This window comes from Dasypus novemcinctus, chromosome 14 (assembly GCF_030445035.2).
Source record: "Dasypus novemcinctus isolate mDasNov1 chromosome 14, mDasNov1.1.hap2, whole genome shotgun sequence".
Lineage (NCBI taxonomy): Eukaryota > Metazoa > Chordata > Mammalia > Cingulata > Dasypodidae > Dasypus > Dasypus novemcinctus.
In genome coordinates, this window is record NC_080686.1 from 108,957,233 (window position 1) to 108,973,265 (window position 16,033).

General features: G+C 49.6%; 1 protein-coding gene across 12 annotated transcripts in view; it reads left to right on the forward strand.

The window, feature by feature from the left end:
- MROH1 (maestro heat like repeat family member 1) overlaps window positions 1-16,033 on the forward strand; it is a 95,557-nt gene that overhangs the window by 14,915 nt on the left and 64,609 nt on the right. For all 12 annotated transcript variants that reach the window (XR_009180543.2, XM_058276178.1, XM_058276182.2 and 9 more), the window contains exons 5-7: window positions 4,738-4,869; window positions 5,297-5,459; window positions 5,709-5,807. Coding sequence is in view for 11 of the 12 variants with exons in the window: in XM_058276178.1 (XP_058132161.1) it covers window positions 4,738-4,869; window positions 5,297-5,459; window positions 5,709-5,807 (394 nt within the window). In the remaining variant the exon portion in view is untranslated. The remainder of the gene's footprint in view (window positions 1-4,737; window positions 4,870-5,296; window positions 5,460-5,708; window positions 5,808-16,033) is intronic.

Genomic DNA, 16,033 nt, shown 5'->3' on the forward strand with positions numbered 1-16,033 from the left:
TTGGCTTGTGTCTGTTGCCGTAGTCAACTATCATCGTGACTGCAGCTCTTCCAGTGAGTTCTGTGAGTCGGTCTGGTGAACTGCCCGACCTGGTGGGTGGGGGAACCCACAGCTGTAGCCAGCTGGTCAGTAGAGCAGGTGGCCTGGCTCCCCTGACTGGACTGGCACCTGCAGTGTGATCCCGGAGAGCGCCGCCCTTACCTGCGGGTGGTTAGGGTCTCACTGACCTGGACTGGGGTCTGCAGCCCGTAGTTGCCGACTGAGGTTTCCATGCTCCTCCTCACCCCTCCCCTGGGCCGTCGGCCGCTCTTGGCCCTTTAAAAGGTTCTCCTGTGCCTCTCACTTGTGGGCCTCGGGGTAGCCTCACACTGAAGGTAGCTGTTGCCCTGGGGCGTGCCATGCTCCTGCCCTGCTCCTGCCGTGCACACACACCCCTCTGCACCAGACCTTCTGTGCCTTTCCACGAGCCTCCGCCTCCTGCTCTGTGGCTGTGGGCACTGCGTGTGCGCCAGGCCACATTCAGGGTGGGGGCGTTCACAGAGTGGCTGAGCCTCTGTGCATGACTTTGCTATTAGGGAATGCGTCCAGAGAACACTAAAGGTGGTTGAAAGAGTCTCGGTTGTTCTTAGCAGTTTGTGGCAAAGTTACATGTTCTCAGAGCTTCCTGGGCTTCCTAGTGCATTTCTTACTTTATCCTGTTCAGTTTTTTTAATGAACTTATTTTTTTATTCTTCCTTTGCAATTGCACGTTTACAGTGAATACATATTATACTGCCAGTTCCGACCCTGTGGATCCAAGTCTTGCCAGCCAGCCCCCATTTCTGTCCTTGGCATGTTTGATCCAGCTTAGCCACGCATCTTATTTGGACAGACTCAGTCCCACTAAGTGACTCTCTCCGGGCTACAGACAGCAGGAAGCGGCCAGGTGGCACCGTCTGGGCGCCACGGGCAGGCTGATGCTTTGAGATAAGCTCCTCAGCTCGGACCTCCCTGTGAAAATGTTGTGGTCATGTCTGTAAATCCCAGGGCTCCTGGCTTTGCAGCACGCGACTTAGTGCTGTAGGGGCACCGCTCGCGAGTCTGCTCCCCCAGTGGGACTCGGCCTCAGCTCCTGGAGCAGGACGGTGTGGGAATTGTGCGCACCCAGCCCGTGCCAGGCCAGCACAAGAGGCACGGTCCTTCAGGAGGTCGTCGAGCCAGTGGGGCTCGCTCTGGAGCAGAGAGGCAAAAACAGACCAAGTGTGTGCGTAGTGACTGCAGCTTTGTTCTTCTCTTTTTTATGCTGGCTTCACTTCAGTCACTCCCGTCTGGGGTCTAACCGGTGGCCTTCTCCAAAGGCCTGTCCTGGTGGGGGAGTTTTAGGGGCCCACACTAAGTCTGTGCTCTTGGTGCCAGGGTGGGGCTGTGTGGTGGCCCGGGGGCCACGGGGCAGGGCTGGCAGCCAGGCCAGGTCTGTCACTGAGCCCGCCTGTCGATTAGGCATTGTTTTGGGTATATGCGTATTGGTTCTCAGGGCCTTATAAGGGAACTTAAGCCCGGTCTCAAAAGACACATTAAGTCTTGGTACTCTTTCAACTGGAATGCAGACTTTTGTTCCTGGTTGTCATAGTAGGGGTTAAAACGAAGGCCTGCGTCAGTGCACGGATGAGACCCAGGGCAGACCCTGACGGTCAGCACTCACAGTGGACAGCATGGCAGCCGCTGGGGTCTCTGGCACCCGGCCAAAGTCATGTCTGCAGAGTACCTGGCCACATGTCTGTCCACTCTGTCACCGTGGTCAGCCCTGCAGGAAAGGCCGGTGCCTGCCGCTCGTAACAGCACCAGCAGGGGTGCGCTGTGGTCGGACCTCTCTGCCAGCTCCAACCCCAGCGAGGCCTGGCCAGAAATACCCTCAGGACGGTGGGCTGCAAGGCCACGTCCTCTCTCACCATCTCGGGTGGCGTGGCTGCTTCTCAGCCCCTCAGACTTTAACGAGCAATAACAGTGGAAATAAACTTTTTCTTAAAAAAAAATTTTTTTTCCACCAGTAGGCATCGTTTTTTAATTTTTGTCAGGTGTCCATTGTGTATTTTTATTTATTTACAAGGTGCTGGTTACTATGTTCATTTAAGTAAGGAGAGGCTTTCCTTTAAACAGCTTCCCTGAGCACGGGCTTTTCCAACTGTTTAGGGAGCTGGGTTTAGAAAACAAAAGAATCAGGAATCATAGCTACAAAAATAAAAGAATTTGCAAACCAAATCCTAGAACAGAAGTAAGGTTTACCCTTTTTTTTTTTAATGTAGATTGCTACAAAACATTTTTATGGAGAATGCGTCTTTTTCGTGGAACCTAGGTTTTCCTGTTACGCAGTGCGTCATGGCTCGTTGAATGCGTGAACTTCAGGGTTGAGATGCACACTGGTGTTGAGCTGGTGGCTGTGAGTGAGACCTGTAGAATCAGCCCCCCAAGAACTGCTCTCTCTGTTTTTCTGGGGGGAGGGGAAAGCAAAGCTCCCTCAAAAACTTGTTCAGATGTGTGAAAAGAAAATAAAAGCAACTTAAAAAATTATATATATATAGTACACCTTGATATGTACTTCCAAGACAAGTACCAAAAAGTGAAGTATTTTAAGAAAACCAAACCAATGTGGATTAAAATCAAGAGGGAATAAAAGTCCCACTTGCTTTTTCAAGGCTACTCCTCACAGCTTGGCAATTATGCTGATTTCACTGTCATGCCAGTTCACATTAATCTACCAAAAATCCCTCACTCTCCAAAGCAAAAGGGCAAAACCTAGCAATTTCTAGTTCCATCACCTTTTCTTACCTGCATTTAGCCACTTCTCAAAGATGGCCCCAGTAGAGCTTCTCACTTTGAGGAAAGAAGTAAGCCTCTCTCACGCACCTGGGAAACGCACCCAAGTTACAAAAGTTTGAAATAATTTATTATCAAATTCAGGGTTTAAACAAAAGCAAAAGTCTGTGTGCCAAGGCCCTGAAGGAAAGGGCAAGGCAGCACACCCCAGCAGCCGGGGACGCTACAGGCGGGGTCACCCTGCTGCCTGTCAGCCTTGCCTGTGCCACTTGTGCGCCCACCACTTGCCCACCACAGAGGTGGCAGGTTCTGTGTGAAACGTTCGTGTCCGCAGAGCAGCTTGCCGTTGCCCTCCACTGGGCCTGGAGAGACAATGGTTGGTGTGCCTCTGGCGTGTCAGCTGACTGGCACACACACACATCACAGCTCCTGACTGCTGACGCCACAAGAACCTCGCGTGTGGCTGAGGTGTGTGCTGGGACCAGTGGGCCCACCCAGCCCTTGCTGCCGCCACTGCCCACGGCCCACAAAGGGCTTCTCAGCACTGGCCCTCAGGCTGCAGTGCCCCAACTCCATTTAAAGAGAATCTGCACAAAACCAGGAGTTTCATAAAGTTTCCCAAAACGACCTCGTCACTGTCTCCTACTGAGGCCTGTGCTGGCTCCAGGGCTGCTTCTCCCACGTGTGGACGTGTGCCCACGTGCCTCAGGACCCCTTGGAGTTTCTTTCCTCATGTCCACGGGACCCGGGGCCCCTGCGCCTCCTTCCCATGGCAGGCTGCGTGGAGCGGGTGAAGAGCTGTGGTGTAAGCAGAGGCGGCCATCGGGCTGGCATCGGGGTGCCTTGGCCCATCCTGTGCAGGGTCAGGGTGCAGAGGCCGTGTTGTCGGGGAGGTAGAGGGCACTCTTCCCAGGCTAGCCTGGCGCCTTTGGGGCCCGTGTTCCTGGGGCTTGGCTGTGCTCTCCCTGCGTAACCTGAAGTGTGGAACTGTGGGGCCAGGCCGCACCCTGTGGACTGGGGCCACCTCACGCCCCTCCTCGCTGGCCCAGAGCTGCCCCTTCTCCCTTACCCCTGTCTCTGCGCCTCCACCCGGCCCAGGGGTGCAGAGCTCCTCTGCCCTTCTTGTGTGCCCTGTCCGTGCCCCACGCCCTGCATTCCCTGGGAAGGGTCTGCATCTCCTCAAGCCCCATCCATGTTTCCCTTCCTTTCCCTCCAGCTTCCTGCCAGCCAAGCCCCTTCCCGGCCCCGCCCACGGCCAGCCCACGCCCCCTGCCACCAGACCCACCCCTGCTGGGCGTGGGCTGGGCTTCTGGGGCTCCAGGCCTCCCTGGAGTCTCCTGAGTCACGGCCAAAAGCACCTCAGATCCCTCTGCTAGCCCCACCCGAGCAGTCCCCTGTCCTCAGGTGTGGGGGGAGCGCCTACTGGGTGGACAGCAGGGGCGTGGTTGTGTGTCATGGCTGAGATGAACACAGGCAGTGGCAGGACTTTGCAGAGAGTCCAGCAGGGAGGTGGGCCAGCACACTCCGCCAGAGCAGGGGAGCAGGCAGGGGGACTGGGGCTGAAGAGGCTGACAGGACAGTGCTGCTGCTGCTTCCAGTTGAGGCCACTGGACGCTCGAGCGCCTCGTGAGCCCCAGGCAGGGCCTTGTGGAGAGAAGCACACTCCTGGTCCTAGGGGCTGGGGCTCCAGGACGGGCGAGCTGTTCTCGGGTGGGCAGGGTGGCTGCATTCCCTGCGCCCCCCGTCAGCTGTGCGGAAAGCCCGCAGCCCAGCACACGTTCACCGGCCTTTCTGTGCAGGGCACTCAGCGGTCAGAGGGCACCCAGGGTGGAGGAGACACGTTTCCCTCCCCGACTTGGAAGCCGGCCCTCTGGAGAAAGTGCCATGTGGCTGGGGGGCCCTGGGTGCTGACCCACACTGGGCTCACCTGGGACCCCTCTGCAGCTAGCCCATCCACACCGGACGATGATCCTGAAGGCCATGGAGGCCGTTGTGAGCAGCCACCTCGGCCGGCTGGACCAGAGCACGGCCAAGGCCGTAATCCTGCTGGCCTCCAACGAGATGACCAAGGTCAAGGTGGGCTGCGCACCCGCGATCTGGTCTTCCGGGTGGGGCCCTGCACCCCAGTGTCCACCGAGGCATCAGCTGGCACCCTGGGGGTGGGTCTGACACAGCTGCTGCGGCCTTGCACGCTGACCGCCTCGGAGGGGCTGGGGCTTACCCGCGACTCGATGCCAGAACTCTCCTGACATGTCCAGGGTGTGGGGGCCGTGCTGCTGGCCGGGTGGTGGGGCGGCTTCGCATCCCCTGGCCAGCACCCACTGCGCTGCTCACAGGCGCTGGGTCCCAGGCAGCCCCTGCAGGAGGGGCGTGTCCCTGGGTGTGTCCTTTGACCCCTCCTGTCCTTGGGTCACTGCATGCCGGGAGCTGCCTTCCTGGCTGCACTGGAGGGAGGGGAGGATGTGCTTGCCAGAGGTGCCAGCCCGGCTGTGTCTCCGCCTAGGAGCTGGTCGGCGACTGGCAGCAGGCTGCCAGCAGCGTGCTCGTGGCGGTGGGCCGGCGGTTCATCAACGAGGTGATGGAGGAGCTGCTGGGCAAGTTCGTGCCTGGGGTGCTGCCGCACTGCTGTGTGGTGCAGACGCTCGCCAGCCTCTCTGTCTCCAACGGTGGGTGGCTGCGGCCGTTCAAGGCCCTTCCGTCCACATGGGCCCCCCGCCCCTCAGGTTCGGGGTCCCTGTCCCCCGCCCGAGTGGGCGCCTCCCCTGCTGAGCCTGGGGTCCCTCCACCTTCCCGGCCTGGCCGGGGTCCTGTAGGAAGCGCTGGGAGATGAGGAAGGCAGGGTCAGGGAGAGGACCCGAGGGGGCTGGGGTCGCAGGGGCTGGGAAGTCCCCGCGGTGACCCTGCCCTCCCCGCAGCCTTCGGCACGGTGCCGTTCCTGCCCGCCATCCTGAGCACCTTGCTGCCCATGCTGGGCCTGGCCAAGCAGGACGCCACGAGAGCCGTGTTCTGCTGCGGTGAGCCGCCGGCGGGGGCGCGGCGCAGTGCGGGGCCCGGCCTTAGGGCGGGGCGGGTGGCGGCTCCCCTGGGCCCCCGGGGGCTGCCCCCACTCCGTGGAGAGAGGGGCCCGCCTCCATCCGGCAGTTGGGGGGAGGGTGCTGGACTCGGGCTTCTCCCTCCTGGTGCGGGCCTCGCCTGCGAGTCCTCCGGCTGGGATCCTGGGGGGCGCGGGAGGACCTGCCCACAGCCACACCTCCTTTCCTGCGCCGCCCCTCTCCCCTCCGCGGAGCAGGCCACGCCGCAGGACTTCCGGGAAAAGGAGGCGGACGCAGTCTCCCTCCCAGACGCTCCCGAGCCCCGTGCCGCACGGGGCTCGGCTGCCTGGGGCCGGGGGCGTCATGCACAGGGAGCTGAGGGAGCCATCAGGGCGCGTCCTGGAACAGCGCTTCGAGCTGTTTCCATCAGGATCACCCACAAAGCCCCTGCCCCCCAGGAAGAAGGGTCCGACTCTTCACTTGCTCCTCACTGTCCTGTGACAGACTGCTGTGGTGGTGGGAGGGGCCTGGGAGGGGGGGTGTGGCGCTGGGAGGGGCACGGTGGCGGGAGAGGCCTGGGAGCGAGGGGGTGTGGCGCTGGGAGGGGCCTGGGAGCGAGGGGGTGTGGCGCTGGGAGGGGCCTGGGAGCGAGGGGGTGTGGCGCTGGGAGGGGCCTGGGAGCGAGGGGGTGTGGCGCTGGGAGGGGCCTGGGAGCGAGGGGGTGTGGCGCTGGGAGGGGCACGGTGGCGGGAGGGGCCTGGGAGCGAGGGGGTGTGGCGCTGGGAGGGGCACGGTGGTGGGAGGGGCTTGGGAGCGAGGGGGTGTGGCGCTGGGAGGGGCCTGGGAGCTAGGGGGTGTGGTGCTGGGAGGGGCACGGTGGCGGGAGGGGCCTGGGAGCGAGGGGGTGTGGCGCTGGGAGGGGCATGGGAGGGGGGGTGTGGCGCTGGGAGGGGCACGGTGGCGGGAGGGGCTTGGGAGCGAGGGGGTGTGGCGCTGGGAGGGGCCTGGGAGCGAGGGGGTGTGGCGCTGGGAGGGGCATGGGAGGGGGGGTGTGGCGCTGGGAGGGGCACGGTGGCGGGAGGGGCCTGGGAAGGAGGGGCGCGGTGCCGGGAGGGGCCTGGGAAGGAGGGGCGCGGTGCCGGGAGGGGCCTGGGAAGTCTCTCCCAGGGCTCTGGTCTGGGAGTGCGGCTGGCTCTGCCCTGAGCTGGTGAGGGGCGGGTGGGGGCACCAGCCAGGCTGCCACTACTTGGTGCCATCAAATGAGCCTACCGCTTGCGTGCCTTGGCCGCGATTCAGCGCTTGCGGTGACAGCAGTCCTTGATCTGTTTCTGGATCTTTGAGAAAGACGTTTCTGCCTGTTCTTGCTGGTTGTTCCAAGTGTGCGGGAACAAAGCCCTAAGGTGTCTCACTCCACCATCTTGATTGGGGCAAGAAAAGTTTATAATTTTATGAAGTCTGTTTTATCTCTTCTTTTCTTTCGTTGCTTATACTTTTGTTGTCAAATCTGAAAGTGTATTGCCTACTATAAGGTCCTGAATATATTTCCTTATGTTTTTTTTTCTAACAGTTTTATATTATTAGCTTTTATATTTCAGTAATTTACTACTCAACTTCTTTAAGAACTGCCAAACAGTCCTCCACAGTGGCTGTATTAGTCAGCCAAAGGGGTGCTGATGCAAAGTACCAGAACTCTGTTGGCTTTTATAAAGGGTGTTTATTTGGGGTAGAAGCTTCCAGCACAAGGCCGTAAAGAGTCCAATTCAAGGTACCATAGGAGGTACTTTCTCACCAATGTCAGTTGCCACATGTTGAAGCAAGATGACTGCTGATATCTGTAAGGCTCCAGCCTTTTTCTTTTCTCTTAAAGCTCCATAGGCCCCGCTTCTTCATACCTCAGGTGTAGGTTGGAGGGCTAGTTTCTTTCTGGGCTCAGCTGCTCCGGTCTCTTCACAAGGTCAGTTGTAAACTGTCAGGCAAATGGCTCATCTCTCTTCCCAGGGCTGCAGGATCAAAACGGACAGGTTCTCTCCTCTTCTGGGCCTATGGAGTTCTTTCTCTTCCTTTGTGTATCTTTTTCTGTCGGCCCTGTTGAATTCATATCACCACCAAGGGCACAGGGACTCAACCCTGCATGCCCTAATAACATGGTCAAATCAAAGCCCTGATCTTTCTTTTTTTATAAAGATTTATTTTTTATTTATTTCTCTTCCCTTTCCCTCCCCTCCAGTTGTCTGCTCTCTGTGTCCATTCCCTGTGTGTTCTTCTGTGACCACTCTTTTTTTTTTTTTCTTTTTTTTTAAAGATTTATTTATTTATTTAATTTCCCCCCCTCCCCTGGTTGTCTGTTCTTGGTGTCTATTTGCTGCATCTTGTTTCTTTGTCCGCTTCTGTTGTCGTCAGCGGCACGGGAAGTGTGGGCGGCGCCATTCCTGGGCAGGCTGCTCTTTCTTTTCACGCTGGGCGGCTCTCCTTACGGGGCGCACTCCTTGCGCGTGGGGCTCCCTTACGCGGGGGACACCCTTGCGTGGCACGGCACTCCTTGCGCGCATCAGCGCTGCGCATGGCCAGCTCCACACGGGTCAAGGAGGCCCGGGGTTTGAACCGCGGACCTCCCATGTGGTAGACGACGCCCTAACCACTGGGCCAAAGTCCGTTTCCCATGTGACCACTCTTATCTGTATTAGTGGCACTGGGAATCTGTGTTTCTTTTTGTTGTGTCATCTTGTGTCAGCTCTGTGTGTGTGTGGCACCATTCCTGGGCAGGTTGCATTTTCTTTCGTGCTGGGCAGCTCTCCTTACGGGGTGCACTCCTTGTGCGTGGGGCTCCCCTGTGTGGCGCGGCCCTCCTTGCACGCATCAGCACTGCACATGGGCCAGCTCCACATGGGTCAAGGAGGCCCGGGGTTTGAACCGCGGACCTCCCATGTGGTAGGCAGATGCCCTAACCACTGGGCCAAGTCCGCTTCCCAGTATTTAATATAATGTTAAAGCCTGATAACTTTTGACATATTGCCTTCCCATGGTTGAATGCTAAATGATGTCTTTTTTTTTTCTTTCTTTATCCCTCCCCACCCCCACAAGATGGTTCTCTCATCTGTCTGCTCATTATTTGCTCGCCTTCTCCAGGAGGCACCAGGAACCAAACCTGGGACCTCCCACGTGGTAGGAGGGTGCCCAACTGGTTGAACTGCTTCCATTTCCCTCTTCTTCTTTATCAAGGTTGTTTTAGCTTTTCAGGGCCCCTTGCAGTTCCATATGGATTTGAGGATGAGCTTTTCCTTTTTTGGAAAAAAGGATGCTGGAATTTTGATAGGGATGGCATTGAATTTATAGGTTACATTATGCAGGAAACAAGTATTTAGATCTTCCTTAATTTCTTTTAGCAATGTTTTATGGTTTCCAGCATGCAAGTCTTTTACCAAAATCCTTTGTTAAATTTATTTTTGGGTATTTTCTTTCTTTCCTTTTTTTCTTCTTTTTTTTTTAGGTGTCTTATTGTTTTAGATGTTATTGTAAATGCAGTTATTTTCTTGAATTCCTTTTCATAAAGCTCATTATAGGTTTTTATTTTTTATTTTTTATTTTTTTATTTTTAAAAAATTTATTTATTTATTTAATTCCCCCCCCTCCCCCGGTTGTCTATTCGCTGCATCTTGTTTCTTTGTCTGCTTCTGTTGTCATCAGCAGCACAGGAAGTGTGGGCGGCGCCATTACTGGGCAGGCTGCACTTTTTTTCATGCTGGGCAGCTCTCCTTATGGGGTGCATTCCTTGCGCATGGGGCTCCCCTACGCAGGGGACACCCCTGCGTGGGGCGGCACTCCTTGTGCGCATCAGCACTGCGCATGGGCCAGCTCCACACGGGTCAAGGAGGCCCCAGGTTTGAACTGCGGACCTCCCATGTGGTAGACGGACGCCCTAACCACTGGGCCAAGTCTGTTTCCCTCATTATAGGTTTTTAGAAACACCGCTGACTTCTGTGTTTACTATCCTGCAGCTTTGCTGCATTTATTTATTAGTTCCAACTTTGTCGTTTCTTTGAGGTTTGTATATATAGGATTATGTTACCCTCACATAGGGATCATTTAACTTCTTTTCCATTGGATACTTTTTATTTCTTTCTCTTGGTTGATTTCTGTGTAATTCCAGTACAATGTTGAGTAACAGTGGTGACCACGAGAATGTTTGTCTTGTTCCTAATCTTAGGGGAAAAGCATCTAGTCTTTCACCACTGAAGATGATATTTTCTCTGGGTTTTTTATAAATACCTTTGTCACATTAGGATAGTTCCTTTTTATTCCTGAGTGTTTTTATCATGAAAAGGTGTTGAATTTTGCCATGTGCTTTTTCTGCATTGAGATGATCATGTGTTATCTTCCCTTCATTTTATTAATGTGGTGTAGTAAACTGATTGGTTTTCTTATGTTGAGCCATCCTTGCATTCCTGGAATAAATCCCACTTGGTCATGGTGTATGATCCTTTTAATATATTGTTGAATTCTGTTTGGCAAAGTTTTTTGAATTATATTCATAAGGTATATTGGTTGTAATGTTCTTTTCTTGTGCTGTCTTTATCTGGCTTTCCAATCACGGTAATACTGGCCTGATAGAATGAGGTAGGAAATAATCCCCCTTCTTCTGTTTTGTGGAAGAGTTTGAGAAGAATTGGTTAAGTATTTTTAGTCAGTTTGGTAGAATTCAGCAGTGAAACCATTTGATTCTGGACTCTTCTTTATTGGGAGGTTTTTAATTATTCAATCTCAGTACATGTCAAAGGACTTTTGAGATTTTCTGTTTCTTCTTGTGTCATTTGAGGTATTTTTTACATTTCAAGAAATGTGACTATATTTCAAGGCCCATTGGTTGTTTAATAGTGTTATTTAATATCCACAGGTTTGTAAAATTTTCACTTTTCTCCTGTTATTGTTCTTTAGCTTTATTCTATGTGTGCTGAAAAGGTATTCTTTTTTTTTCTTTTTCTTTTTTCTTTTTTCTTTTTTTAATTGATTTTGTAAAAATGTTACATTAAAAAAATATATATATATATATATATGAGGTCCCACTCAGCCCCACCACCCCCACCCCACCACTCCCCTCCCAGCAACACTCACTCCCCTCATCATGACACATCCATTGCACCCGACAAGTACATCTCTGGGCATCTCTGCACCTCATGGTCAATGGTCTACATCATGGCCCATACTCTCCCACATTTCATCCAGTGGGCCCTGGGAGGATTTACAATGTCTGGTGATTGCCCCTGAAGCACCATCCAGGGCAACTCCAAGTCCCAAAGGCGCCTCCACATCTCATCTCTTCCTGCCACTCCCCATATCCATCAGCCACCATGTCCACTTTTCCCACTCCAATGCCACCTTTTCTCTGTGGGCCTTGGATTGGTTGTGTCCGTTGCACCTCTATGTCAGGAGGCTCAGATTCCACATGGATACTGGATGCAATCCTCCTGCTTTGAGTTGTAGGCACTCTAGGCTCCATGGTGTGGTGGTTGTCCTTCTTCAACTCCATCTTTGCTGAGTGAGGTGAGTCCAATAAATCAGATTTTAGGAGCTGGAGTCTGTTGACGCTCAGGGCCTGGCTATCATATTGTCAGTCCAGAGATTCAAATCCCCTAAATATATCTTAAACCCCAACACCAACTACAATTCCAGTAAAGTAGGATGAAAGTCTTATGAAAAGAGATCCCATCTGAGTCCAGTTCCATCACGCAGAAACACCAGCTCCAAAGAAGGGCCATCTGACATGGCAGTGAACCCCGTCTGCCATGACAATAGAACCCATAGGTCTCTTTAGCCCTCAAAGGAACCAATACCTGGGGTTGTATCTACTTTATCTGTCTCTTAGACTCTGCTCAGTTGTGCATAAGGGCAATCCTTCTGACAGCCTCCAGACTCTTTTAGAGACTCGTAGCCATATAAACTCATTGCTGCTTTCCATTTCCCCCTTACATTAGGTCAAAGAGCATTTTAAAGTCATGTTATATGTAGACAGGGATATTCTGCTGATTGAAAAGGTATTCTGTATGATTTCAATATTTTTAAATTTAATAAGATTTGATCTGTGGCCTTATATCCTGGAAAATATACCAAGTGCACTTGAGAAGACTATGTATTCTGCTCTTGTTGGATGGAGTACTGTAGATGTTCATTAGGCCTAATTGGTTAGTAGTGTTGTGTAAGTCCTCTATTTTCTCATTTTCTGTTTAGATGTTCTGTCAGTTATTGAAAGTGGTGTATCGAAGTCTCCAACTGTTATTGTGGAACTATCTGTTATTCGCTTCAATTCTGTCGAATTTTGCTCCATATATTTTGGGGCTCTCTTGTGAGATGCATAATTGAACCTTTTATGAATTTATAGTGTCCTTTCTCTGTTATAATCTTTTTTTACTTAAACTCTTTTTTGTCTGACAAGAATATATAGCCTAGACACTCTGTCTCTCTTTTGATTACTGTTTGCTTGGACTATCTTTTTCTACTCTTTCACTTATAACCTTTTTGTGTCTTTGTACCTAAAGTGAGTCTCTTGTAGATAGCATATAGATGGACTATGTTTTTTCATCTAATCTACCAAGCTCTGCTTTTTGGTAGGGGAGATTAATGTATGATGTTTAAGGTAGTAACTGAGAAGAAAGGATTTACTTCTGCCATTTGTTTTCTGTATGTCTTGTACGTTTTTTCTTCCTCATTTACTCCATTATTCTTTATTTTTTCACTTTTCTTAAAACTTTTTAAAAAAAGATTTATTTATTTATTTATCCCCCTCCCCGCCCCCCCCCGTTATGTGTTCTCTGTGTCTATTTGCTGCATCTTGTTTCATTGTCCGCTTCTGTTGTCAGCGGCACGGAAATCTTGTGTCTCTTTTTTTTGCTGCGTCATCTTGTTGCGTCAGCTCTCCGTGTGTGTGGCGCCTTTCTTAGGCAGGCTGCACTTTCTTTCGCGCTGGGCGGCTCTCCTTACGGGGTGCACTCCTTGCGCATGGGGCTCCCCTACGTGGGGGACACCCCTGCGTGGCAGGGCACTCCTTGCACGCATCAGCACTGCGCATGGGCCAGCTCCACACGGGTCAAGGAGGCCCGGGGTTTGAAATGTGGACCTCCCATGTGGTAGACGGACACCCTAACCACTGGGCCAAGTCTGTTTCCCCTTAAAACTTTATTTTGAAATAATTGCAAACTTACAGGACAGTAGCAAAAATAATACAAAACCCATATAGAGAAATCCAGTGTACCCCCTACCCAGATACTGAAATCAACCAACTTTTAATATTTTGTCACATTTGCTGTATCAACCTTCCTATCTTATTTATATCTATATCTATCTATATCTATCTGTCATTTTCATATGCTTTTATTATTTCTATACTTTTTCCCCATTTTTTAAAAATTAGAGAAGTTGTGAGCTCACAAAACAATCATGCATATGTACATAATTCCTGTACATCACTCCTCTACCAACACCTTACATTGTTGTAGAATGTTTGTTAAATTATGAAAGAACATGATCGACTATTACCACTAACTATGGTCGATAGTGTACACTTAAATATTTTTCCCTATACCCCCCCATTATTAACACAATATGTACATTTGCTATAGTTCATGAGAGAACACTCTCATATTTGTACTATTAACCACAGTCCATCTTCCACCACATGGTTCACTGTGTTGTACCATCCCATGCCTTGTAGAATCTATCCAAAGTACACTCGGTGGCTCTCACTTTTGTCACAGAGTTGTGCAGTCATCACCCCCAGTAAACCTTCGAATGTTCTCCTTAGTAAAAACAAAAACAAAAACAAAAAAAATCCTATACCCTCCTATCATTGGTCCTTAGCGTTAATATAGTAACTTCTTTGACACTGATGCGAGAATATTACAATATTGCTGTTAACTATAGTCCATAAGTTAACTAAATTGTATTTTCCTGTGCATCACTATATTCTTAACACCTTGTGATAGTGATGTACGTTTGTTCTGGTCATAGAACATTCTTGTATTTGTACTATTAATCACAATTCTCATTCACCTCTAGGCTTACAATATTATTCAGTTCCTAGATTATTCTCTATCGTTTTCTTTGAATTGTCATTTACATCCCTAGACTACCCCTTTCAGCCATGATCCCATTTATAAACCAGCCATGTTAGTTATACTCACTATAATGTGTTGTCATCAACTGTATCCATTTCCACAGTTCTATAATCAAGCTAATTGAAAATTCTACATACACTAAGCATCAGTAGCCCTTCTCAGTCCTCTTATCTCCTAGTAACCTATAGTCTAGGTTTTAACTCCATGTGTTCATTCTTTATGGTTCTAGCTTTTATATCTAGGTCTTTGATTCATTTTGAGTTAATTTTTGTAGAAGGTGTGAGGTAAGGGTCCTCTTTCTTTCTTTTGGATATGGATATCCAGTTCTTCCAACACCATTTGTTGAATAGATTGTTCTGCCCCAGCTGGGTGGACTTGACAGCCTTGTCAAAAATCACTTGACCATAGATGGGAAGGTCTTTTTCTGAACCATCGATTTGGTTCTCTTGTTGTATATGTCTGTCTTTATGCCAGTACCGTGCTGTTTTTACCACTGTAGCTAGGTAATATGATTTGAAGTCTGGAAGTGAGAGTCCTCCAACTTCATTCTTCTTTTTAAAGATGTTTCTAGCTATTCGGGGCCTCTTACCATTCCAAATAAATTTGATAATTGGGCTTTCCATATATTTAAAAAAGGCTGTTGGAGTTTTTATCGGGATTACATTGAGTCTATGTATCAATTTGGGTAGAATTGACATCTAAACGATATTTAGTCTTCCCATGCATGAACACAGAATGCTCTTCCATTTATTTAGATCTTTTAAAATTTATTTTAGCAGTGCATGGTTATTTTCTGAATACAAGTGCTTTATGTCCTTGGTTAAGTTTGTTCCTAAATGTTCGATTCTTTTTGTTGCTATTTTAAATGGAATTTTTTCCCTAACTTCTTCCTCAGAATGCACATTACTAGTGTATAGAAACATAGCTGATTTTTGTGTATTAATCTTGTATCCACCACTCTTCTGAATTTATTAGTTCTAATAGCTTTGTTATCTACTTTTCAGGATTTTTAAAGAATGGGATCATATCATCTGTGAATAGCAAAAGTTTTACAAAATTCTTCCTTTTCATTTTGGACAACTTTTCTTTTTCTTGTTGACTGCTCTAACTAGACCTTCTAGCACAATATTGAATAACAGTGGAGACAGCGACCGTGCTTTTGTCCTGCTCCTGATTTCAAAGGGAAAGTGTCTAGTCTTTCACCATTGAGTTCAGTGTGAGCTGTGGGCTTTTCATATATGACCTTTATCATGTTGAGAAAGTCTCCTTCAATTTCTGTCTTTTGGAGTGTTTTTATCAAGAAAGGTTGCTGGATTTTGTCAAATGCCTTATCTGTATCAATTGACATGAGATCGTGTGATTTTTCTTCTTTGATTTATTAATGTGGTATATTACACTGATTGATTTTCTTTTGTTGAACCAAACCCTTGCATGCCTGGAATAAAACCCACTTGGTCATGAAGAATAGTTATTTTAATGTGCTGTTGGTTTTGATTAGACAGTATTTTGGTGAGGATTTTTGCATCTGTATTCATTGGGAAATGGATCTATAATTTTCTTTTTTCATAATATCTTTATCTGGCTTTGGTATTAGGGTGATATTGGTGTCATAGAATGAGGTTGGTAAGGTTCCTTCCTGTTCAGTTTTTTGGAGGAGTTTGAGTAAGATTGGTATTAAGTCTCCTTTGAATGCTTGGTAGAATTCATTGGGGAAGCCATCAGATCCTGGGCTTTTCATTTGGGGGAGTTGTTTGATGACCATTTCAGTTTCCTTGCTTGTGATTGGTTTGTCGAGGTCTTCTATTTCTCCTAGGGTCAGTGTAGGTTGTTTGTATGTTCCTAGGAATATTTCCATTTAATGTACATTGTCTAGTGTGTTGTGTACTGTTGTTCATAGTATTCTCTTATGAGCTCTTATTTCTGTGGAGTCAGTAATAATATCCCCATTTTATTTCTGATTCTATTTATTTTCGTCATTTTTCTTCGTCAGTCTAGCTAGGGGTTTGTCAATTTTGTTGACCTTCTCAAAGAACCAACTTTTGGTTTTGTTAATTCTATTTTTTCTTCTGTCTCAATTTTATTTATTTCTGTCCTGATCTTTGT